Below are 23,931 nucleotides of genomic sequence, written 5' to 3' on the forward strand. Positions count from 1 at the left end.
TGATTTGATTCCCCGCTCCACCGGGGATACAGCTCAGTTTTAAGCGCCTCCTGGCGCGTAATCCCCTGTAAGCGGCTTCCGGCCACAAAGAGAGCTGGGAGTTGTAGTCCCGCCTTCACGGTCCCCCCCCCCCCCTCTGCGGCCGTGCTAAGTTTGTGAAAAGCAGTGGCGGCGGGGGAAGACCGGAGGGGGAGGCTGTGCGGCAGTCAGGAAAGTGAAGGACTCCCAGCAAAGACACAGGTCAGGTCACAGGAGCGGCAAGGTTGATTTGATTCCCCGCTCCACCGGGGATACAGCTCAGTTTTAAGCGCCTCCTGGCGCGTAATCCCCTGTAAGCGGCTTCCGGTCGCAAAGAGAGCTGGGAGTTGTAGTCCCACCTTCACGGTCCCCCCTCCTCTGCGGCCGCGCTAAGTTTGTGAAAAGCAGCGGCGGCGGGGGAAGACCATAGGGGGAGGCTGTGCGGCGGTCAGGAAAGTGAAGGACTCCCAGCAAAGACACAGGTCAGGTCACAGGAGCGGCAAGGTTGATTTGATTCCCTGCTCCACCGGGGATACAGCTCAGTTTTAAGCGCCTCCTGGCGCGTAATCCCCTGTAAGCGGCTTCCGGCCGCAAAGAGAGCTGGGAGTTGTAGTCCCGCCTTCACGGCCCCCCCCCCCTCTGCGGCCGCGCTAAGTTTGTGAAAAGCAGCGGCGGCGGGGGAAGACCGGAGGGGGAGGCTGTGCGGCGGTCAGGAAAGTAAAGGACTCCCAGACACAGGTCCGGTCACAGGAGCGGCAAGGTTGACTGAGAGTCAAAAAGCAGACCCTGCAACACAATCAAAATCAAGCATTTTAAATAATCTCCTTCAAAGAATGAACTGAAAAACAAAAGACATGAAAAACAACAGACAGGTTATTGTCCCTAAATTTCCGGACTGTTTCAAATCACTTGGCCTCAGCATAATTCAGAGACCAGGTATTGTTTGGTTGATCTGTGCCTCCTGGATCATAAATTGAGGGAGTCTTTTTGACCGTTGAGGATGGTTGATGTTCTTCCAGGGGTGGAGGACTGTCTGCTCAGTTTGGAGATCCTCGGCTGCTTGTTGTGGACCTCCTTATTGTGAAGAGAGCCCTCATTGCCAGTGCTTCTTTCCCAGCACTAAGGTTTGTTGGGTGTTTAAAGCTCCCACAAAGCAATTTTTTTGTGCTGAGAAAATAAACTCCAGAAGTAGGAGGTGGATCTCTTAAGACAAAATAAAAAGTGCTGTCATTGTGCATAGAGTTGTGCACTGCCTGTGTACGTCATATATCATATTGGAGACACACAGAAACTCAGGCTATAGCTTTTATTAAGACCTCCTCCTGGTAATATTTCAAAGTGGGAAATGTTTTTTATCCCTTTGTGGTAGGCCATCATGTTTTAGCCCACTTTGAAATTACCTAAAAAGTTGCAGGGGCTCTCATCAGAAACAATGCAATCACTCTTTACCTTGCCAATTAGGACTAATAATGATGTCCATATGGACGGTCAGTGAAAAAAGGAACTTACACAAAACCATATAATCAGTATTGGTAGGTGGGAGGTCAGGTCAATTGACCTACATGCAGAGAAAGAGTCCTGTAGACAAATGCTGCCTCAGTATATACCAAGCCAGCAAGTGACAACGATGAGATTGGCCGCAGGATAAGGCTTTATCATGGGGTAACAGTAAAAAAAAGAAATAGGATCAGATAATTATGGTCTAAATAGTAGGGAGTAAAAGCATAATGAAAATAGCTGTGAATTAAGCCCTTTAGCAAACAGTAGTGTATGCCAGCTGTGACAACTGTGTGAAACTGTTATATGTCCACAAATTGTTATTCACACTCCTTATATAGAGTCATTATTGTTTAGTTTAACGTTTTGTTAAAGATGTTAAGCGTAAATAATCTATCAACATGCCACACACACAAAAGCAATGTCAAAGGTAAGGTAATGTCAAATGCACTTTAGAGATAACCACTCTACACCATCATCGAGGCCCTGCAAGTTTGTACATAATCTATAGATCCAGCATTGTTCTATAATTAATAGTGTTTGTGTACAATTATAATATGATTGATGTGGGTGTAGACATTTAAGTAAAGTCCTTTTGATGCCATCCTCATTGCACTGGTTCTCTGTGAAGTGGAAGCTAACTTTTCAAGTCAATCATTTCCATCTGCTATTAGTATGGTGGTCATTGATTTGTACCCTGGTTTCCTGGTAGCCATGTCAATGTACTCTGGTTGCTGGGCTGGTGAACATGTAGACCACATGATCACGGTTGCCATTAGTGTGGGCTCAGAGTTACCAAGGTGTTGGGCAATCCAAATCTAAGCTGGTCCTACATTTAGTTAGGCCAAGATTTGACTATTGTAAGTCACATAAGCTCTCCCTTCCTAAGGTCCTGCTTCGAAAACTACAGGTTTTTCAATGTTGGGCTGCCAGACTTACTCTTACTCCCTCAAAGGGCTCCTATATCTCTTTATCATAAGCTGTGTCACTGGCTGCCCATCATTAAGCATATATCCTTTAAATCTCTTTGCATCTGCCACAAAGTCTGCTATGGCCACAGTCCCGAATTTAGTCACAATTAAATTACAATATATCCGTCAGTCTGTAGTCTTTATTCAGATGCTGGATGCATGTCTCTTCACTCCAGAGTTCATGGATGCAGAATTGGTGGACGGTTCTTTGCCTTTGTAGATGCCAATTCATAGAATGTTCTGCCCTTGTTCCTATGTCTTATTCTTGACCACTTGACCTTTAGAAAATTCCTAGAGACCTTTAGTTTTTCAGACTAATATTTTTAGCAGCCTGGATATACTGTTTTAGTTCTTCAGGACCAGGATGTCCATTAGGGTAGTCATGTGCTCTACAAACTAATAATAATATGATGATAGTGAGGTCATGGTATTCGAAGCTAAAGGTTTCTTGCTTCACAGTGTTGTTAAGAATTCCTTTGTAGACATCAACAACATCCTCATACCTGTCAGCCTCGACTCAAATAAGCGGGTGAAGTCATATGTTGAAGAGGGGGATCCAATTAAGGTGAATGGAGACTTTTTTTGTAGGGTGTTATAGGTTTGAAAAGGGAATAACCCAATTAAAGCTTATGGAGGCATTTGTATTTGTCAGATGGGTGAATATAATTCAAAAGAGGGTGAGACCTGCCTCATTTTGAAGAGTTGAAGGGCATGGGTCCTATCTTTCCAGAGCTGCCTAACCCTGAAAGATTCAAGAGGGCTAAGAAGTATCTGACCAAAGGGAAGGCTTTATCCAGTCTTGTGGCCCCCAGTCTTCTTGCAGAATAGATTTTATGTCAGCTTCACATGCCTGATAACAGAACCTCATAAATTAGTAGCTAAAGACTAACTGAAATGAATTTAGTGAATACTAAATTTCTTTGTAGTGTGCATAAATGAAAACGATGGATGCTGTGGAATTAGCATTATGCAGAAGCCTTTCAGAAAGCATGATGCTGGAAGCCCAACTATTCGCAAAGCCAGCATTTCCAATTCTCCTATCACTGCTCATATAACCTCAAATAGGCTTTATCTCTAGCCAAACCTAAAAAAGGGGTTGCCTCTCTAACACAGAGGACCAGCAGGTCACAGGAGTTAGGATATAGTTCACAGACCAGAGAGCAGATGGTGGAAACAATCCTAGAAGTTAACGAAGAGTAAATGGCCCTTCGAGCTCAAAGTGACAGCACCACTAAATGCTTGCATTTTGCTTTTGATTATAAGATTCATTGAAGATTAACCAATTTTACAATAAGATTTGAGAAATGTAGGGGTCTAAAAAGGGAAATCTGTACATTACAGTATTTGGAAACATATAGACATTTAATAAATCAGAACACAGAGTACATGTAATATTAAAGCAGGTAAGCTAAAAAGTAGCTGCTGACTAACCTCAAACACAGATTGGTCCTGCTGAGTGTTATGTTAGGTGAACATGTTTTAGGTTAGTTGCTAATTGTCTGAATGAAGACCTATTATATATTTTAATCAATGATAATCAAGCTTAATCTGACTCCTATTCCTATGCCAATCCACAATTCTGACCATTTTCAAATTATAATAGGTGGAACATAAGGAAGACAAAAGTAGACGTTGCTGTGTAAAAACATTACTTAACTATTAACTAATCTCTGATTTAGAAGTGTTTCAATAGGCTTGTAATCAAATACATTATAGATTGTGGTGACGGTGAAGAGTAAATTAAATTTTAGTGTTGAGGAAGTTTTTCCTTATTTGTTAGAATTTTTTTCTCAATCTATGAAAAGATTCAGCATTTTTATGAACTAGGCATCAATTAATAGAGAAAATCCAGATTTACAATTCCTGATTAACATTTATTTTTGCAGTCATGAGCTTGTGTTGCATCTACAACCTTTTTGGTGGGTCTAAAATTAACCAGTTTGTTTTGTCATTGAAGATAATAACCAATGGCAGATGCTGTATATTAAGACTTTTCCTCATATACGCCAAGAATGGGTCTACAACTCATGCGCTCTGACCCGTAATACCTCCGTACCTTCGTGGTCATTTACTCATACATGATCTCTCAACCCTGTACCGAGAAATGCTCCAATGTGTAATCAACGGACCATCTCGCTTTGCTCTTTTCTCCGGTGCTCAACTAGTGACCATAACTTAATTCTACTCAGTTTACAACTTGCCACATCTAGTAGGTACATGCATCTTACAGAAGCTGTCCAATCAGCAATTTTTGGAGAATCAACTCTGGACTACTTTTTGCATATATCTCTTCTTGCTAAGAGTGCTAAATATTGATCAATTTTTCCCCGTCCCGCTTAGTCAGTCTCCTGCCTGACTTCTCATCCACCACACCAAAGAAAACTAAGGTAGGTCTTAACTTGATCTCATGTTTCAAGATTGCACTCAATGCCTTACCCATGTCACTCCAGTAAGGTGCCAGCTCTGGGCAGTTGGGTGACTTGTTACTAAGTATATTCTTAAGAATATTTCAAGCCAATTTTTTACTGTGTCACAATCTACAAATATGTGCCTTAAATTAGCTGGAGGGGGACTTTGAAATCACCAGTATTTCTCATATCTCCAAGACATAGTTTGTTCTCTTCTGAAGTTCCATATTATTGGAAGTTTAGCCATAGTAGATTTGGTATGACTTTTAAAGCATTCGAAGGACATTTTTACCAGTTTTGTTTTGTTATTGTTGTCCCTACATCCAAATCCCAGTATGTTCTGCATTACCTCGAACTTACTGTGCTATCTGAAATTATATGTTTTTAAAGAGATAAGCTTTACTGTTTTTAGAGTCCTTGGGTCCTTTTCTGAGCCCATCCCTACAGTAGTGAGTAGTGACCAAATAGTCCATTGCTTGTTCTTTATAATAGGAATTAAGTATGAATATCAACCCCGTGAGAAAAGATAACTCAAAAGTTTTGTTTTGGCTAACTGTGATCTGTTTGTAGATTAGTGTCACTAACAATTCTTCACTACAAAATGAAACACATCATTTTACATATTTTTCCAAAGAAAAGGTTTGCCTCAGAATTTTACCAAAGGATTTCCCACATTAGAGCTTAAAGGACGGTGTCTAGTTTAGACAGCACTGCTCAAACGTGTAGATGAGAACCTAATGTGATGGGAAAACAGAACAAATGCAGAGGCCTGCCTTGTAGAATATACATGTCGATTTCCTATTTATGAGTTTTATTGTGTGAGGGGTGAAACAGGGCCATATTTTTAACAGGTCAAAATAATAATTATAGCCCTCTATATTTGGAATGTGAAAAAGTTATATTTATTTATGTTCAATAATAATAAATGTTGCTTTCTATATAGTGTAGCATATAAAAGAAGTGATTTAATTTTCAAGACTTTCTGAAGTGTTTAGAGTATATTTTTAATAAGACTGCTGAATAAGAAAAATATTAGGAACAATCATTGTTAATCCTTAATTTTCACCCGTATACTCAAACTAAGGGCCTGATTTAGAGTTTGGTGGTTTTATCCTGAAGGACAGAGGAGTGCTATATATAGAGATTTATGTTGACCCAGTGGTGATCTCTGTGTATTCATAGGAGCTGCAGCCACGGTGGCTCCTGTTGAAGCCACTTAGACTTTGATGAGTGACCACCATCTTTTAGGCAGCGTCGCACCAAGCATTTTTGTTTTTCAAAAACAAACTCCTAAAGCAGGTTTTGTTTTTTTTAAAAAACAATTAATGACCCCGACACCCGGCGTGGCTACGATGCCGCCGAGTGTGGACGCCTGAGCCTTGAGCTCCAGGCCGGTCCCAACGTTTATCCTGATCGCTGGTCCCCCCTGGCCGCGCCGCCACCCGGGATCCCTTCCTACCCGTCGCGGGGCATCTCGGCGCCGGTCTGGTGCGAGTTGGGTCCCGCGATCGCGGACACCTGGGGACTTTGGCGGACACCGCGGAGCCAGCCGCCGGCCATCTTGGTTGGGCCTGGGTATCGCGGCAGATCCCCGGCCTCGATTATCGTGAGGCCGCCGGCGGCTCCACCGCCGCGGGTGCCCGGACCACGGCGCTGACGGGCTCCTCGCCCCGATTGTGGGAGATCCCCCACGGAGCACCCGGCGGATGGACGAAGGAGCGCTGGTCGCCAGACAGGGGAGTGCAGGGCCACTACTACCGCGGCGCGGCTGGACGGGGAATCCGGGAGCGAAGCCGGCCATCGAGGGTGAGAGGCGCCGCAGATCACCGGCGCTCGGCTGCTGAGAGGCCCCTGGGACCGACCATCACCCTGGCCCCCGGGGCGCTGGGTTGAACACGGACTGGGTGCGCAGTGGCGGCGGATCGGGCAGCCTGATGCCTGCGGTGATTGTGGGGGTCTGAGACTTTCCGGGGAACCCGCTGTGGCCCACAGTCGACATTGGCAGCGGTGATCTCGGGGCCACCTGTGGAGTGTGCGCCGGGGGGTGCCGGCGGTGCTGCTGGCTCCCTTGGGCGGTCTTTTGGCCCTAGGTGGGGACCTGGACCTTCCCTGCTGCTTTTCTGGACTTTCGCCTTGGGCCCTGCCGGCTGTCGAGAGTGGCCTGGAGCGGTGTACGGGCCTGCTGGTGGTTCGGGCTGGGCATTGCTGGATCTCTGGCCAGAGGGAGTCCTATTGGGGGGCCGTGGTCTGGTGAGGCCTGCTGGCTGCCTCCCCCCATCTTCCTTTTGTTGCAAAGTGAGACCCCGCCTTATTGCCAGGCTTGTTGGTAGTGACTGTGGCCGCCTTTGCTGGGCGCGCCAGATCGGCCCTACGGTGCTTGGTGAGGGCGCATTCGCCGGCAGGCCTACATGGGGAAGCCGCGGAAGGTGGCGGGCGCGGTGCCGCCGGACCACGTGGAAGAGTCACCTGACGCTCCAGATCTGCAACAGTCGGGTGACCAGGTGACTGGTTTGCAACAGCAACAGCTGGACCAAATTCTTAAGGCCATAGGGGACACGAGAGAGGCACTGCGTCACGACATTGCCCAGGTTTCCACGGGCCTTGGCCTTCTGAAAGCGGACCATAACAAGTTGGCTGATCGTGTCAAGGCAGCGGAGCTGGTGATCGGAACACTGGAACCGGCCCAGAAGGCGTCGGATGCCACGTTGGAGGACTTAACCCACAGGGTGCAGCAATTGGAGAGGAGGGCGGCGGATGCAGAAGGGCGCAACCGGCGCAACAATATCCGCGTGGTGGGCCTGCCCGAAAATATTGAGGGGGATGACATGGTCGCATATTTGGAGGCCTGGCTGCGGGCTGTGGTGGCCCCGGAGGGCTTGACGTCTTTCTATACTTTGGAACGAGCTCATAGGGTACCAGCCCGTCCTCTTGCCCCGGGACGCCCACCTCGCCCTGTGATTGCTCGGTTGCTCCATTTCAGGGACCGGGACATCATTTTACGACAAGCTCGGCTGGCTGGCCCCTACAGGGTGGACAATGCCTCTGTATCAATATTCCCTGATTACTCCCAGGAAGTCCAGCGCAGCCGTTTCTCTTTCATTGCCGTCAAAAGGGCTCTCCGTGATGAGGGGGTGCAGTACTCTTTGCTGTTCCCGGCTCGCCTGAAAGTGCTGGTGGACGGAGTGGCGACTTTTTGCGACTCCCCGGATGATGCTTGGCAATGGTTGGAGCGGTACCGAGCGGGCAAGGATGGCACTGGGGATTGGACCGGGAATGCCGAGGCTCGACCGCGACCGCGTAGGAGCAGGCGTAATAGGAGAGGAGGACGGAACAGGAGATCGCCTTCGGCCTCACAAACGGACCAGGAGAGGAAGGCCGCCCTGCAAGCGGTGCCGGACATTTCCGGAGCGGTGCCCGAGACTCGGGTGGCGGACTCTGGTTCTAGGCTGGGTTCGGATGAGGCGGAGCCGGGTGGTTCAGATGAAGCTTCGGACAAGGACACTGGGGATTTGCCTCGGATCACCCCGCAAACAGCTGATGGACTGCTGGATGAGTGACTGCGGGCAGCTGAGTTATGGACAGTAAGGGGGTGTGCTGGGCTTGAGGGGTGGCCTATTGAGGGCGGATTGGGACTTGTTTTCTGACTGGGACCGCAGTGGTGTTCCGGTTAATGTGGGTGGTGCCTGATTTCTGACCTGCTTGCTGGGTGGTGGCGTTGTTGGGAGAGGGGTGGCGGAGGCCTACTCCTACTTGGGATCGGCCTTTTCTGGGGTGACGGGTTTAGGCTCACAGACCGGCTGGCGGGGAGTCACCCCCTCGATCTCACATAACTTGTGAGTCTCTGGTATTCCCGGAGTTTCCCCCGTACTCGGGGGTTGGGTTTGGATGGGTGACAGCTGTTTGATGCCTGTTCTGGGGATGGGCGGGGTGGGAGTTGGTTGGGGCTGTTTTGGGGGTTCTGCATTTCTGGGGATTGTCAGTGTGCCGGAGGGACAGTGGGGGATCGGCCTTTACTGTATGTTAGATGATGGCGGCTAGGTTGGACTTGAAGTGCGTTACCTGGAATGTGCGAGGGCTGAACTCTATGAGGAAAAGATACAAAGTGCATGCGTATTTGGTTCGGAGGGGGGTCCAGGTAGCCTTTTTGCAGGAGACACATCTGACATTGGCGGAAGGGCAGGCGCTGCAGCGGCGTTGGAGGGGGCAACTCTTCTATACTACTTACTCTGCGCACGCTAGGGGGGTGCTGATCTGGGTCCGGGCGGGTGTCCCCTTTCAGTCACTGAACACTAGGGTGGACCCGGAGGGGAGGTTTGTGGCAGTGTTGGGGAGGCTGGATGGCCGAGATGTTGCGCTCTGTTGTGTCTACGCCCCTAACTTTGATCAGGCTGCGTTCTTCTCTGTGTTATCCAACCGGTTGTCGGACATGCTGGTGGGCACGGTGTACATGGGTGGGGACTTTAATTCTGTGGCAGATGTTGAGATGGATCGTTCCCACCCTCCGCTCGCCCAGTCGGTGGTGCGCAGAGTGGCCAAGGCTCGGAGGGATTGGCAGGATCGGTGGGGGCTCCAAGACGCGTGGCGGACGTGTCACCCTACGGATAGGGATTATTCGTTTTACTCGGCACCGCATGATTTGCATGTGCGCCTCGACACCTTCCTGTGCTCGGGCGGGGCTCAGGAGCTTACGAGCGACTGCGAGTACCTGGCTCGGACCATATCGGACCATAACCCTTGCCTGCTCACGGTCCTTTGGACCAGGCAGAGACAGCCGGTTCCTACATGGAGGCTGAATCCGCTAGCATTGGAGGACCCGGTCTTCCACGCTGAGGTGCAGGACTGCGTTGAACGTTATTTCCTGGAAAACTCTGGCACGGCGTCCACGCGAGCGATGGAATGGGACGCATTCAAGGTGGTGGTGCGTGGCGCTTGCCTTTCCTCCTCGTCGGGGGTTCGACGGACGCTGCTGGCTGATGTGACGCGGGAGGAGGCCGCACTGCGGCAGGCGGAGAAACATGACCATGGGGCAGACGGAAGTAGGGAGGCGGTACTGGTGGCCCGTGAGCGGGTGGCAGTTCAGGTGGAGAGGCTCCGTTGCCATGACTACCGGGAATATATGGTCCGAGCGCATGCAGAACGGGATCGGGCCGGCTCGCTCTTGGCATGGTTGGCCTCTCCTGATACTAGGGGAATGCCGATTTTGTCACTGACCGCTCCGACGGGGGGCCTGGTCCACTCACAGCAGGAGATAAACATCCAATTCCGGGATTACTATGCAGACCTGTATCGGTGCAGGATGACTATCTGCCCGACGGCGCTGGATGCCTTTCTCGAAGAGGCCCAGTTGCGACGACTGGATCCGGAGCTGGGTGCCGCGTTGGGGTCTGCCATTACGATGGGGGAAATCAGAGCGGCTATCAAGCATATGGCTAGGAAGAAAACGCCGGGTGGGGATGGCCTCCCGGTGGAATTTTACGCCGCGTATGTAGATCTCCTGGCCCCTCGATTACACCAGGTCTATGGGGAGGCTTGGGAGAAGGGTAGGTTGCCGGCGTCTGCGCGGGAAGCGATCATAGTCCCGCTGTTGAAAAAGGGTGGCCTCCCTACAGCTAGGACAGCATACCGCCCGCTGTCAATGCTCACGGTGGACTACAAGGTGCTGAGCAGGATCCTGGCGACGTGACTGACCACCCATATGTGCTCTTTGGTGCACCCGGACCAGTCGGGTTTTATTCCTACTAGGAACACTTCGACTTGCATACGGCGTCTGATCAGGGTCATGGATGTTGATGGGGCGGGCCCCGCGGGGGCGGCCGTGCTGTCGGTGGACATTGAAAAGGCGTTTGACAGTGTGGAGTGGCCTTATTTGTTCAGCGTGCTCCTCCGGTTTGGGTTGGGGGAGAGCTTCGTCCGTTGGACGAGGCTGCTGTATGAGTCGGCCACTGCTAGGGTTCGGACGGGGCGCACCGTGTCCGCGGCCTGCTCGGTGGGACGGGGCACCAGACAGGGTTGCTCCCTATCCCCGCTCCTGTTCGCCTTGGCGATTGAGCCATTGGCGGCGCGGGCTCGACAAGGAAGGTACTTTGAGGGGGTGCCGTCGGGCGGCGATTTGCATCATATCTCCTTGTATGCTGACGACCTTTTGATATACCTGGCCGATGTCGATGCGTCGCTGACGGGAGCGCGGGCCTTGCTCCAGGAATTCGGGGCCTTATCGGGCCTCCGGGTTAATTGGTCTAAGACCTGCCTCTTCCCCTTGAATTCCCGTTGCGCCCCTCCGGTTGTGCTGGATGGCTTGCGATGGGAACCGGACTGCCTGCAGTATCTTGGAGTGTACATTTACCACACCCCTTCGCTCCTTTACGAGGGGAATGTGGGTTGGGCCCTGAGGGGCATCAGGGGCAGCATGCGATTTTGGCGCGTCCTCCCGCTGTCGGTGGCGGGGCGAATTGCGTTGCTGAAAATGGTGGTCCTACCGCGTCTTCTGTACTTTTTCCGCACGTTGCCGGTGTGGGTTCCGCCCTCCTTTTTCCTGACTTTGAGGTCTGAGGTGATAGGTTTTATCTGGGGCACTGGTAGGCGGCGCATTGCCCTGAACACTTTGCTTCGGTCCCGGGAAGAGGGTGGCCTGGCAGTGCCAGACTTCGAATGGTATTACTTGGCTGCCCAGCTTCAATGGCTCACGCAGGTGGTGGCGCGGGAGTTTAGAGGGCCAGACGGACCGCAGGGGCGGATTGTACAGCGCCATATCTTATCCTTTATTGTGCTCCAACAGGAGCTTCGACTGGAGCAGCTGACTCTTGAGGAACGCACTCTTCGACGGTGCTGGCTGCGTAGCCACAGGCGGGCGGGTTGTCGCGTCCCGTATGCACCGGAGATTCCTTTGGGCATGTGTACGGCCCTCCCGCATGGCGGGGACTGGTCAGCGCTTGCCGACTGGGAGGACCTCGGTGTTCACATGCTGGGAGATCTATACCGGGACGGCACCTTGATGTCGTTCGGCGATCTGCAGGAAGCCTTCGATCTACCGCGGGGTGATTTTTTGTTACACGCGGCTTTGGTTGCGGGGATCCGGAAGCGTTGGAGGATGGGACTAGTAGAACCCCCCACGTCGCTCGGCTGCCAGTATGTCATGATGGCGGCAGGCACATATAAGGCCATTACATGCCTGTACCGGAGGCTGGCGCTGTCCGATCCTCCCCCCCTAGACGGGCTGCGGGAGCGTTGGGAGGTCGACCTGGGTCGACCCATACCGGAGACGACCTGGTCTCAGCTTGTGCGCAGGGCCTGGAAGGGCGCCCGTAATGTTCGGTTCCAGATGGTTCAATATTACACACTTCATAGGGCGTACTGGACACCTGCCAAAATTCGACGGATCTTTGGAGGTGCGCAGTCGTTATGCCCGCGTTGCGCCGCAGAGGACGCGGACTTTGCACATATGTTCTGGACATGTCCAGGGCTTGGCGCATATTGGTCTGAGGTTGTCGCTTGCCTGAACACAGTTACGGGCCGCCAGGTGGATGTAGATGCAGGTGCTTGCTTGTTACTTTGGTTTCCCCACACTCCTGCCACTAAAATCACTAGTAAGTTCTATGATTTGGGGTTCATTATGGCCAAGAGGGAACTTACTCTACACTGGAAAGCGAGAGGGGGCCCTAACTTCCAGAGGTGGCGGAGGTGTTTTGCGCAATGGGCAACGTGTGAGGGATCTCTCCGGCTGCAGCTAGCTAGGCGTATGGCCAACGATAAAGCGCTAGAAACTGCCAGGGCGTGGAACGCGCTAGTAACAGACTTGCAGTCACTTTTGGAGGGAGAGGACAGGGAAACGAATGGAGGGATGAAGATCCGGGAGGAGGATGTGGGACAGGGAGAGGTGGGAGCTGACGCAGCGAGAAGGGAAGGCTAGTGGGGGAGCCCGAACGCGCGACAAGTACGAATTGAATGGGTCTCCGGTACCTGGCCTGCAGTAAAAGACTAATGTTGCAATGGACATCTTCCCTGGAGCCGCCGAGACCGTGAAATGAAGAGGAGCTTCGCCCGCTGACCATTAGCTGAATTATAGGGTTCTTACAGAAACAATGAGGCACACTGACAATGGGGGGGGGGGTGGGGGTAGAGGGGGAGGCGGGATGGTTTGGATAGGGATGGTTGAGATTGATTAATAGAAGTGTACTAACCATTTGGGACATGTAAGATAAGGAATGTGAATTACGATGGTATGTTGTATGCACAGCTTCAATAAAAACAATTTAAAAAAAAAAAAAAAAAAAAACTTCGACACCCAGGGAGTTTTCTGCCAGGACGCGGGGGTTATTTTTCTGTTCATGGCCATCTGGTTTTACCTCATGGTAACGAACAGAAAAGAAAGGGCATCACACAATCCTTAGTAAATATAGTGTGTGGTGTGATGTCCTTACTTCAATAGCTCCTAAATGTTGAGTCATCAGATAAAGTTTTCAGATGTTTGAGCCAGCTGAGGCATTGCTGTGGAAAATTGATGGTCCTCCTGACTTAGAAGAGAGGGGGTGGATTGAGGGTTTGGCGGAAGGGCAGTCCATCATGTTTGTAATGGACTACCCCGTCCGTCTAACTCTAAATCAGGCCCTACATTTCTTACTTCCTGACACATATATTAATGTTAGGTTTCACATTTACAAAATTTTTAGCAAGAGAATGGTTTGGGCACCTGGTAAATATAATATCTGAATACTTCACATCCTTAGATTCCCAGCTGACAGATCACGTTTCATTATCACCTTTTTTACCAACAGGATATATAGGCATCATTGCTGATTATTCCCAGCTTATGTAGTAACCAGAAAAGCCACAAAACTTTGCTGACAGACCTTTGAGTGCCAGGATATATGTTTCGGTAGAAGGTATTAGAAACATTGTGTCATCTGCAAAGAACGGACCTATATTCTTGATTTCCTACTTTGATACCTGGAATCATGGAGTATTGCCTTTTTGCTAGGCTTCAGAGTGATAGTGTCAGAGGAAAGGAAAACCCATCTTTAGTAGCTTGGCAAATTTCAAAATAATTTGACAAGTGTCCTTTGGTCTTTACTTTGATCTGAAAACCTTTATTAATAGCTTCTATACTTAGAAAGAGTCTCGTGAAAATCCATACATTTTAGAACCTCCATGAAGCAGATTGAGTTAACATTATCAATGGCTTTCTCTTTGTTAGGCTATAGTACAAAGTGTGGATTTAAAAATGATTTATTACATTGCATGATATTTTATATTTTATATTATTGTTTGAGTTGTTTCAATCTTGTATGAAACTGGTTTGATCTCAGTCAATGGAGTGAGTGAAGGCTGTAAGTGGATCAGGCTTTGGGCATGATGCTTCATTCTTTACTGGAATTTCATCTGAATGGTGCATAATAACCATATACTGCAAAAGGGCTTAATAACAAGAGTTTGCATAATTGATTGACTACCAGCCAGTGGACCACTGAGTTTTTTTTTAAACTGACCCAACTTTCTTTTGTCCCGGACTCTAACTTAGTTACACCCTTTAAAACGATGACTTAGGCATGCTGGGCTTTGTAGGACGCAGTGGTATCACGTGTGGTTGGACTTAATAGCACAGTATCACTGTACACTTCATCTGCTAACCTGTGATCAAGGCTTAATGGACAAGCCAAAACACTTTAGGAGGGAGAGAGTGTGCCTTCTTAAGAATTAAACGCACTGTTTGTTTTCAGGATCAATGCTTCAGCGCTTCTCTTTTTGTGCATATAAAAAATGTGTAGCTTTGAAATATGATAAAATAATTATTATATTAATTCAGGATTAGGTTCTACTCTGTGAGGTGCTGATGAAGGGAAATTAATAGAAGGTCTCATATAAATGTGAGATGTGCTAGTGAGTAAAGTAACCACTGCCAGACTTACTGGGGATTAAGCCTGTGTCCCGCTTGAATCCCTGTAAGAAAATGCTTTGGGTCTGCAATTCATAATTGAAACTTAGAGAGCAGTAACACATGTAACAGGGGGTGTTCTCATGGGATGTTACGAGAAGTTACAAGGCAATACTAAGGAGGAACTTCTAAGCCTATTGACCAATGAAAACACTCTATTTTGCAAAGGACAGGGACAGGAGGCAATTAAAAAGATGGGCAGAAAGTTTACTTTTTTTATTTGTAGTGGAGATATTATATTTCCATAGCACTCTTGCCAATGGTATAAAAAGTAAAAAACATTGTCATTTTCAACACCAACAGGTCTAACTTTAACAAATGCGAGACCTATTGCATTGCTAATGTAACATGTCTTGCATTTGTTGGAATTTGAGTTATTGGCATTATTCCAATGCTTTTTTTTTACCTGGACATGTTGCAGGGCTCTGAAATGAACCCACCGAGTTACTCTGTGTCTTTTTAGGGGCGTTGCGCCCTAAATACAGCACTGAAGAAGTGGGTACGTGGGAGCAAACATGTCAAAACTTTAAAAATCCTCAGGTCGTGAGAGCATAGGTGGTGTCACCTACAATGAAAATAAAAAATAATGTACAGTCGACGGATCTCGATAGTGACTGACTTGACATTGATTTGCATTTCATAAATGCAATTGTGGTACATAAAGCCAAAATGTATGCATAATAGCAGCACAGAAACCTATGGACAATGTCTGTTTTTTCTTCACTCAGGAATAAAGGCTATTAGGTCCTCAAATATATTCTACCTGATGTTAGAGTTTACTAATATATATTCTAGTATAGATATTTTAGCTAGAAGAATTTGTATCCATTTCTAGCAGTTGAGTGCAATCTCTAATGTGTCATTCTGTCAGTGTTACAATATTGGTTTGCTTAACTCTTTTTACTAATAAAAAATGGTTTTCCCAAACTCTTTTGTTGTTTTTACTTGTAATAGAGCTCATGAATGGATCAATGTTTCCCTCTCCTTTACAGAAAAAGACACAATGGTTTAAGACTACAGGTGTCCCTTAATGAGATATCACATAAATACAAGTATTGGCGAAAGCAATAGGTCTGGCATTTGCAGGCTTTGAGATTTGTCAGCGCTTGTTTTATCATTTTTGTTTTTTGTAAAACTTTATTGCTGGGGGAGTTGCTGGTCTCCCACCAATATTTAAAAAAAACTGGCTAAAAGAAAATATGTTTGTCTCAGAAAGAAAGCAGAATTGGCATAGGAATCCCTAGTAACGAAAGCAAATACTTTGCGTGTGGATAGGCTCCTTGTAAATGAGTAGAATGTTGTCACTCACATTGACGTCAGCTAATGGCTGAAGTGGGCTGACCCTTTAATCCATACCGTTTGCTGTAGTGGGCGTGGCGGAAGAAAATTGTGTGACACAACAACAAACCAATAAAGAGTGCTGTTTAGAGGCCTCTATAAGTAAGTATATTATACCAATTTTAGTAAAATCAAAAGGTCTTGGCTAACAGCAGTCCTAAAATAAATTCTGGTATACATTATTGTTATAAGTCAACTTGATTTACCCCGATATTAGAGATGTTTGGGGGTGACCGAGCCTCAATCACCGGTTGAAATAAGGATCCTGATGGAGGGTTGATGGGTGTAACCCAAATGCTCGACCCACGTGGGCTGTTTTCCTTTATTGTAGTCATGGCCAACAAGTTTAGTATTTCTGAAAGGAGAAAACAGAATAGTATATACCTCTAAAAAGATGCCATAAACATCATGAATGTATCACTGTATTCTTAAATATCCTGAATGCTATTTCTAAGGCCATCTGTTTGTAAATGTATTTTTATTTGTTTAATGCTACCATTTTTAATATTGATAAGAACATTTTTAATTGTTTTGCTTAACACTAAATATTTTTCCTTTATACTATCTGATCAAGTGATTTAACATCTTTGTATAAGATAAACAAGGCATCATGACCTATCGGTCTGGGTAAACTGGGCATAATGAATTGTTCTTTATGACCATTCTCTATTTTGATCTGTGACTTGCTGACTGCTAATAACATCTCTGCCCCCTTTCAAAAGCAGAATGGGTGCCACATGTGATTCGGAAGATCAATCGACTACTTAAAACTGCCAGTACCGCTTTCTCTAAAATGCTTCTTTTGGCGAGTTTGCGGATGTCCTGGGGACACCTCATTCACTGTGATATGGGCCGAACTGACACATCCTGCACTTGGCGCACCCTGTAGAAGGTGCGCAAGGAACTGAACACAGCAGTGTGACGCATAGCAGGGGCGGCCTTAGGCATGTGCAAGTTGTGCACCTGCACAGGGCCACCAAACCCCAGGGTCCACTATGCCAATATATATCCTTATTATAATAATCCTCTGAGTATGGATACATATTTGCGTGGTGACCCCTGGCAGGGATTTGGCAGCCTCTGGCTCTGTTCCACTTCCAAACACCCTGACTCCCCCCCCCCTCTTCACTGGCCTCCGCGCTCCGCCCCGCCCGGACCCCCTCATCCGGGGCCCACTACCTATGCTCCCTGCTCATGGCTGCCATGAGCCTAGAGCCCCCCTCTTCACTGGCCTCCGCGCTCCGCCCGCCCCGCCCGGAGCCCCTCATCCGGGGCCCCCCAACTACGCTCCCTGCCCAGGGCTGCCATGACCCTAGAGCCGCCCCTGCACATAGGATGCATAGCGCACACTTCCGTGGTCTGCGCCCAGGTGCACCTGCATCTATAATACGGCACGGGCAGAGATGCAAAGTGATTCCCTCATTTGAATTGGGCCACACCTCCAAGCTAATGAGGACACACCCTCTTTTAATCACGCCGCACTATATGTGCGCCAAAGCGATCTGTATTACGGTGGTTGTTGTGCAAGCATCTGCAGCCATCCTTGTAATATCAAAGTGTCCCAGGGGTGCAGAAAGTGGGGGCACGCCACGTGGCTGCCCAGGTCACTTTATGTAATACTGCCCCAGATGTTTAACAACATTTGGAAAGAATGCTAGGAACTATGTCTAAGATAGGAATAGGACACTTCACCCCACATGCGTTACTCCGCAGTGCCATTACCCCACAGTTTATACACCGCAAAATCTTTTACAACGCAGGGCTTTACACCGCAAACTATTTCAACTCGTTCCCCATTACGGCGCAATTTACTATTCTAACTCCACGTGGCATTGTAATGGGGAATGCGTGGTAACAGTATGCGGTGTAAAGCCCTGCATTGTAAAAGATTTTGCGGTGTAAAAACTGTGGGGTAATGGCACTGCGGGGTAACGCATGCGGGGTAAAGGATGTTTCCCTTGAGGTATAGTGGCATTCGCTTGACCTTCTTACTGCCTAAAATAGGCCCATTCCCAGCTTTCCTTGTTTGGGTTTGAGCCATGTATGCATCGCCCTAACTATCTGAGCATTTTGACACCAGATCTAATTATATTTTTTACTCCTACCTCGTGTCAAGTTAATGCTTCTTTCAATAGGTGCAATATTTCTAAACTCAACCCACTATTCACTGAAAGTTAGAAATTTTGATCATTTTAATTTGCACCGGATGGAGGTCCAAAATATACTCCTGATATCCTGCTCGTGAATCTACAGCAAATTCAAAATGTGATGAGTTGTTCGACGGTAGGAGTTTCTTCCATTTCCCTAAGCCCAGTCATCAAAACCAAGCCTGTGACTGAAGAAAATTCTTAGCTAAGCATGATGTAAAGCTTGGGATAGGTAGCATACTATAAATGGTGCACCTTTAGGCCTCAGGTTGTGTATTTTGTCTGCTTCACACTAACAACGGCTGCCAATCAACCTCTCCTAATTTCCTGAATGTATATTAGACCCCATCATACTCCTCTTCCCAGCCACCTAAAACATATTTTGCCGTCTCCTCATTTTAAGAATTCAGCAACAAAGGATGAATCTCTCACCTGCACCCTGGGCATGGACGACTGGAACTGCAAAACAAAAGGGGTTGATAACATAAAATGTAATAAGACATGTTTCAAACAGAGCTGACATTAAAGATGTCCCAACTTATCAGGAGTACGTTGATGAGGTCATTATGCAACATGCCAACCAGAGTGGGTGCTCTGATTCAAAAGTATCTCAGTTGTTCAAAATGTACTGTTTTTCACCATTATTAGTAGGCCGGTCAAATGGCAGTATATGACTTTGTTGTCGCAATATTTCCTGCATGGTTTGGATTTACTGAATGTGTTACATAATCTACCCATATTTTGCAGATTTCAACAAAATAAAATCTGTTTCTAGTGCAAACGGATCAAAGGTTACTAAAACAAAGTGTAAAATTATGTACTGCGCGCCAGACCCTTCGCAAAGTTTAGTTGGCTATCTTATCTTTCAGTTGCTGATTGTTGTGTTCAGGATGTTAAACTTGTACTTATGGTGTGACATTTTGCCTAGATATTAGTGTGTGTTAAAATGACGAACTAGAGATATTATAGTTCCACTGCATGTGCAACATTGTGCTGCATAATTTGACTTTCTTGCCACATAATTTAGTCACCGATGCCACATAATTTGATCCTCCATTGTCAAATAATTCAAGTGGCCCCACTCTAAAGGAAAAAAGTAGGCAAAAGCTGGTATTCAGTGATTTACTAGACAATAAAACATTTTTTAGAATATTTGTGTTTACTAAACTTGTGAAAGCAATCGTACCTGCTATGAATATTTTTCAATATTAGCATTGTTATCCAAACACTGCCAAAGTCAAAGTAACAAGGGACTGCACCTGCACAGGAGCATTACCATATGTTTTGTGGAGCGTGAGTCCTGAGGCAGATAGTGGAAAAGTGAATAGACCATATGGGAGAGTGAGAGAGACAGAAGAAGAAAAGCATCTTAAGGTGTCCATGTCCTTTAAGCAAAATAAGAAAGGATGCTGAGTGGCTAGGCGCCGTCTTACTGGGGCTAGTACTACCTTTAAGTGAGGCGAGAGATAGGAGCGGTAGTCAACACTAACCTGTCCTACAGATGAGATGAAGAGGGTAGAAACATTTTTATAACAAGACAAAAAAATGGAAGGAAACCTAAATTGGGACAGGCTGCTTAGCATCTGGATTGTATAGCCCCTTGCTTGCTATGCCCAATTTAAATAAAGAGGACAGATTTTTGGGCTATAATTGGTAAAGAACTCCAAAGAAAGAGTTTCATCAGAAAGGTTGTATAATATTTTCTTATGGTTATTCTCTTGTACATCTGAAGATAACACGTTTCACGACTATTCGGTTTCAATGTCGCTTCATCAGGGCAAAATCCATGGTTAGGTAGAAACATGACAATGCAAGGATAATAAACAGTGCTGCTTTAATAGAGGTGGAAGATGGTAGGCCGATCACTCCCACTCATTAGTAAAGTGTAAGCAAGTAGTAACCCAAACATAAATGTCTCTCCTAGAGCCTCCTTTTACACAAGACAGGGACACCAGACAAGCTGGAGAGAGAAACGAGAGAAGAAACCTGTCTGGCATGTTCGGATGAGTGCAACTCAAACATACTTACGGAACTCAAGTGAATGTTAAATGTAGCACATATGTCGTGACAGAGTGGTATCTCCAGGTGAGATACCGTCTCCTAGACCTGTTCGCAAGTGTCTCAGTGCTCCTGAGCCTGGGTGCGGGCACAGCAGGCTAGAGTTTACCAGATGGATATGCCAGCCCGTAGAATGCAGTGTGGATCTGGGTAAGGGCTGCGGGCACAGGTGTATCCTGGCCCCTGCTCGACACCCTCTAACAGCATGTGGGAGCACTGAATGCTCTGCCCTACCTGCCACCAGCCTCCAGGGCTGCGGGTGAGATCCCTGAACCCTCCACGTTAATTACCCTGTTCAGTAGCCCCCGATGGAAGCCCATATGCTCTTTTTCATCCTGTAAAACTGAGTTTAAGTGTTATTCCCCATTCCAGGTGGAATCACTCGTACTGTGCAATTACTGGCTGAAATCAGTAATTCTGGACCCAGTAATATTGGCGCTCCTGCACTGTGCAACTTGTAATCAGGTCCATAGTCTATGAATTGTTAAGCAGGTCTTAATTCACTGGTTTACAAATTAGAATTCCACTCTGCATAATATTGACATCAGACACTCTGGTATGAGGCAAAAAGACCAAATGCTACTTTAAGCAATAAACTTGGAGGACAAAATATGCAAGCAGTTGGTATGTTAGAGATTCAATGTTAACAGGTAGTGGAAAGACACTAGCCACAGACAGGAATCTGTACTAGGTCCATGCTCCACAGCAGAGACAACACTGAAGCCGTATGAGGCACTGACCAATCAGAAGCAAGGAAACAACAGTGACATGGAAGTCAAACAATGGAAAGTAAGGAGAGGGCTCTAAGCCCGTTTTCAGATTTTTTTGTTAACAGCTCATGCTCGCTCTTGCAGGCGAAACCCAAAAACAAAAGGAAAAGGAGAAAATGTTGTATTTTTAGTATGACTTCATTATAGTCCAGCTTATGTCCAAATATTTGAAACCTGTAGTGATGACACAAGCACCTGGGGCTTTCTTTACAATCTGTAGACTCTGCCTATATATAGGTCATCATAGGCCACCTAACCTAGAGAAAAAGAGACTAGAACACCTTATATGTTACTTCTTTGAATCCTGGTATCCTACCCCAATCACATCTCACTCCTGTGGATACAGAGGGATATAGCACAACGCCTACTCCATACCATATGTTATGGGTGCTTTGTTTGTCATGTTTTACACAGCTGAAACTGCTCACAGGCTTCCGGTTTCCAGCAACCCAGATGATGAAGCTGCCACTTAGTGTGGGTGAGAGGCTGCACCCTTTTTTCAGTAATAACTATTCCTATGTGATCACTCAACCTAGTGAGGATAATTGACTGTGTTATGAGTAGCAAAAATATACATAAATATAAACACATGAAGTAGAAAAGATCTCACTTGTCCGTTTTAGGGCCCGCCAGCCTTTTGTAGTTATAACAAAATCCATGTACAGTTGTTTGCTAAGTTTATCGATGTAAGTACATCTTGTGAGCCAATCTTATCATAACAAAGACTCCAAAATTCTTAGAGTGTATGTGATAGAAGACATCCTGTCATGCTACCAGAAAACGTGCATCACTTGCAGACAATCCTTCCACCAGTTTGAGTCTGTTGCAAGGGCTTTATCGGTCTTGCCAAGTTTGACCAGAGCATGCATGGGATCGGCAGATGACCCAGTCCTTTTTTTCAGATGATAGAGCTGGCAAGGCCCTTAGACACTACTTTTGTATGGGTGTTGCAATTTTCCTTTGCTCAATTCAGTGAGAGTGAGCTCCAAGCGTCTCTTTCAGCTCCATTGAAGAGTTTGTTAATCTGAACCCCACATATAACAACATAGGCTACAATGGCCAGGGCCGAAAGGGGGAGATGGAGGAGTAGTGAATTCACCTAGAGGAGGTCAATGGGGATACATCTAGTAGCCGCCTCAATGGCAACCCACAAACTTGAAGCTACACTCACAAACACGGATATGCACAACCAGAGGTATCCAAATTCTTCCTCTACACTTATCTTTCACACTCAGGGGAAAGTGAGTGGTCCCAATCATGATAGACTGCATGGATTTACCTCAAAGGACTAACAGGCTTGTTGCAAAGAACTATTATTCAGCTGCCATTAACTATCAGTTATGTCTGATTCAAGACATTTCTTCAGTAGTTGACTCAACTTTGAAGTGAAAACTTGACACAGCTGGGATATTGCTAAACATATGAAGTTGGAATATTTCTTTGCTCATCACTACAATAATTTGAGAGATGAAAATAAATTGTAGGGGCAAAGATAACTCTTCGAATTCTTAATTTGAGGGATGGAACATGGGGATTACTCAGCCCATAGAGCTGCTGAAAAGGTAACTTTCTTGAGTTAAGTTTACCAAAGAGTGAGAATTCAATTTTTAAGCCATTGCGGCAAAGGTTGCTCCCCCTCAGCCATCCATTCCTATTCAGTGATCCTTGGTAGTCCTTCGGTTACTGAATTAAATTGGTCTAGCCTTCCTTGCTCTGTATGAGTTTTAAAGAATGTTTAATCCATGATAAGACAAGCACGGTAACACACAAGTAGTCTTTGAGGTGATGGAGTAGGCTGTTGTGATCAGTAGTGTCATAGGCACTGACAATTCTACTAGTGAAGCTCAGTTCTCTTTCTACCTCCGACTGTTGGTCATGTATAAGGGGTTTTGTTCTGGCATCTGTCTTGTCACCTCGCTTTCTGGTATTGTTGCCTCAACCGGAAGACTGTAGATGGGTTGTCAGATACACCATAGGTGTTGCAAAGAAGTCCACTTGTGTTAAAAACAGCAAACAACGTTTGCTAGCTTTCTCTAAATGTCATTCACAGAGCCTTTAGGTTTTAAAAGATCTAGAGAGGGCATTAATGTGCACATCCAATCATATTAAATAAAGCAATATTGGGCTTTTATGATATCACAGGAAGTTACCACAGTAAAATGAGTACAAGTTGCTCCAAATTAATATATATTAAATAAAATAACATCAATTAAATGGGACAAATCAGTCCAATACCCTGTTATGCCCTTGCTACCACATCTGTTTGTTAATTACCCTTTAAAGGCCAGGCCCGAAGGGTTCAAATCCTTGGGAATGTTTGCCATGTGTGATAAGGCGACCTTAATGTTGGAGAACTTTGGTAAACTTCTTGCCGATGTTGAACACTGGCTTGGGCTCCCTCTTTCATAGGTTAGTTGAGCTTCCTCACATATTACATTATTTCTCTTCCAAAGATTACAATATGTGATCCAGAAACCTCCCTAAGATATTAACCAGTATTTTGTTTTAATAATATCGAGTCCCTGCCACGTATGCCGTATGCTACTTTGGGATTGTGGAATACCACGTACCTCTCTGGCTACTCCGCAAAGAAGCGTATCAATGGCGGAATAGGTCTCCCTGATAGCTGACGTTGTTACTGAGCCGCCCATCTAATAATTATTAATGCATGGTTGCTTGCCCCAATAAGGGGACATTCTTTTAACTTTGACACTCACACCAGCGTTACAGAGGTTGCATCCGAGTACTATAGGGTCGAAATACTCTGGGAAGTTTGCCTTCAGCAACTGTCATGGT

At 46.6% G+C, this 23,931-nt stretch overlaps 1 protein-coding gene across 5 annotated transcripts in view; it reads right to left on the bottom strand.

Moving 5' to 3' along the window:
- Positions 1-23,931, bottom strand: part of LOC144782081 (cadherin-related family member 4-like) — a 359,291-nt gene that overhangs the window by 197,194 nt on the left and 138,166 nt on the right. For all 5 annotated transcript variants that reach the window (XR_013601103.1, XM_078661234.1, XM_078661232.1 and 2 more), the window contains exons 2-3: positions 18,740-18,766; positions 16,367-16,515 (exon numbers count right to left, since the gene is read on the bottom strand). Coding sequence is in view for 4 of the 5 variants with exons in the window: in XM_078661231.1 (XP_078517357.1) it covers positions 16,367-16,515; positions 18,740-18,766 (176 nt within the window). In the remaining variant the exon portion in view is untranslated. The remainder of the gene's footprint in view (positions 1-16,366; positions 16,516-18,739; positions 18,767-23,931) is intronic.

The sequence above is a fragment of the Lissotriton helveticus genome, chromosome 9 (assembly GCF_964261635.1).
Source record: "Lissotriton helveticus chromosome 9, aLisHel1.1, whole genome shotgun sequence".
Lineage (NCBI taxonomy): Eukaryota > Metazoa > Chordata > Amphibia > Caudata > Salamandridae > Lissotriton > Lissotriton helveticus.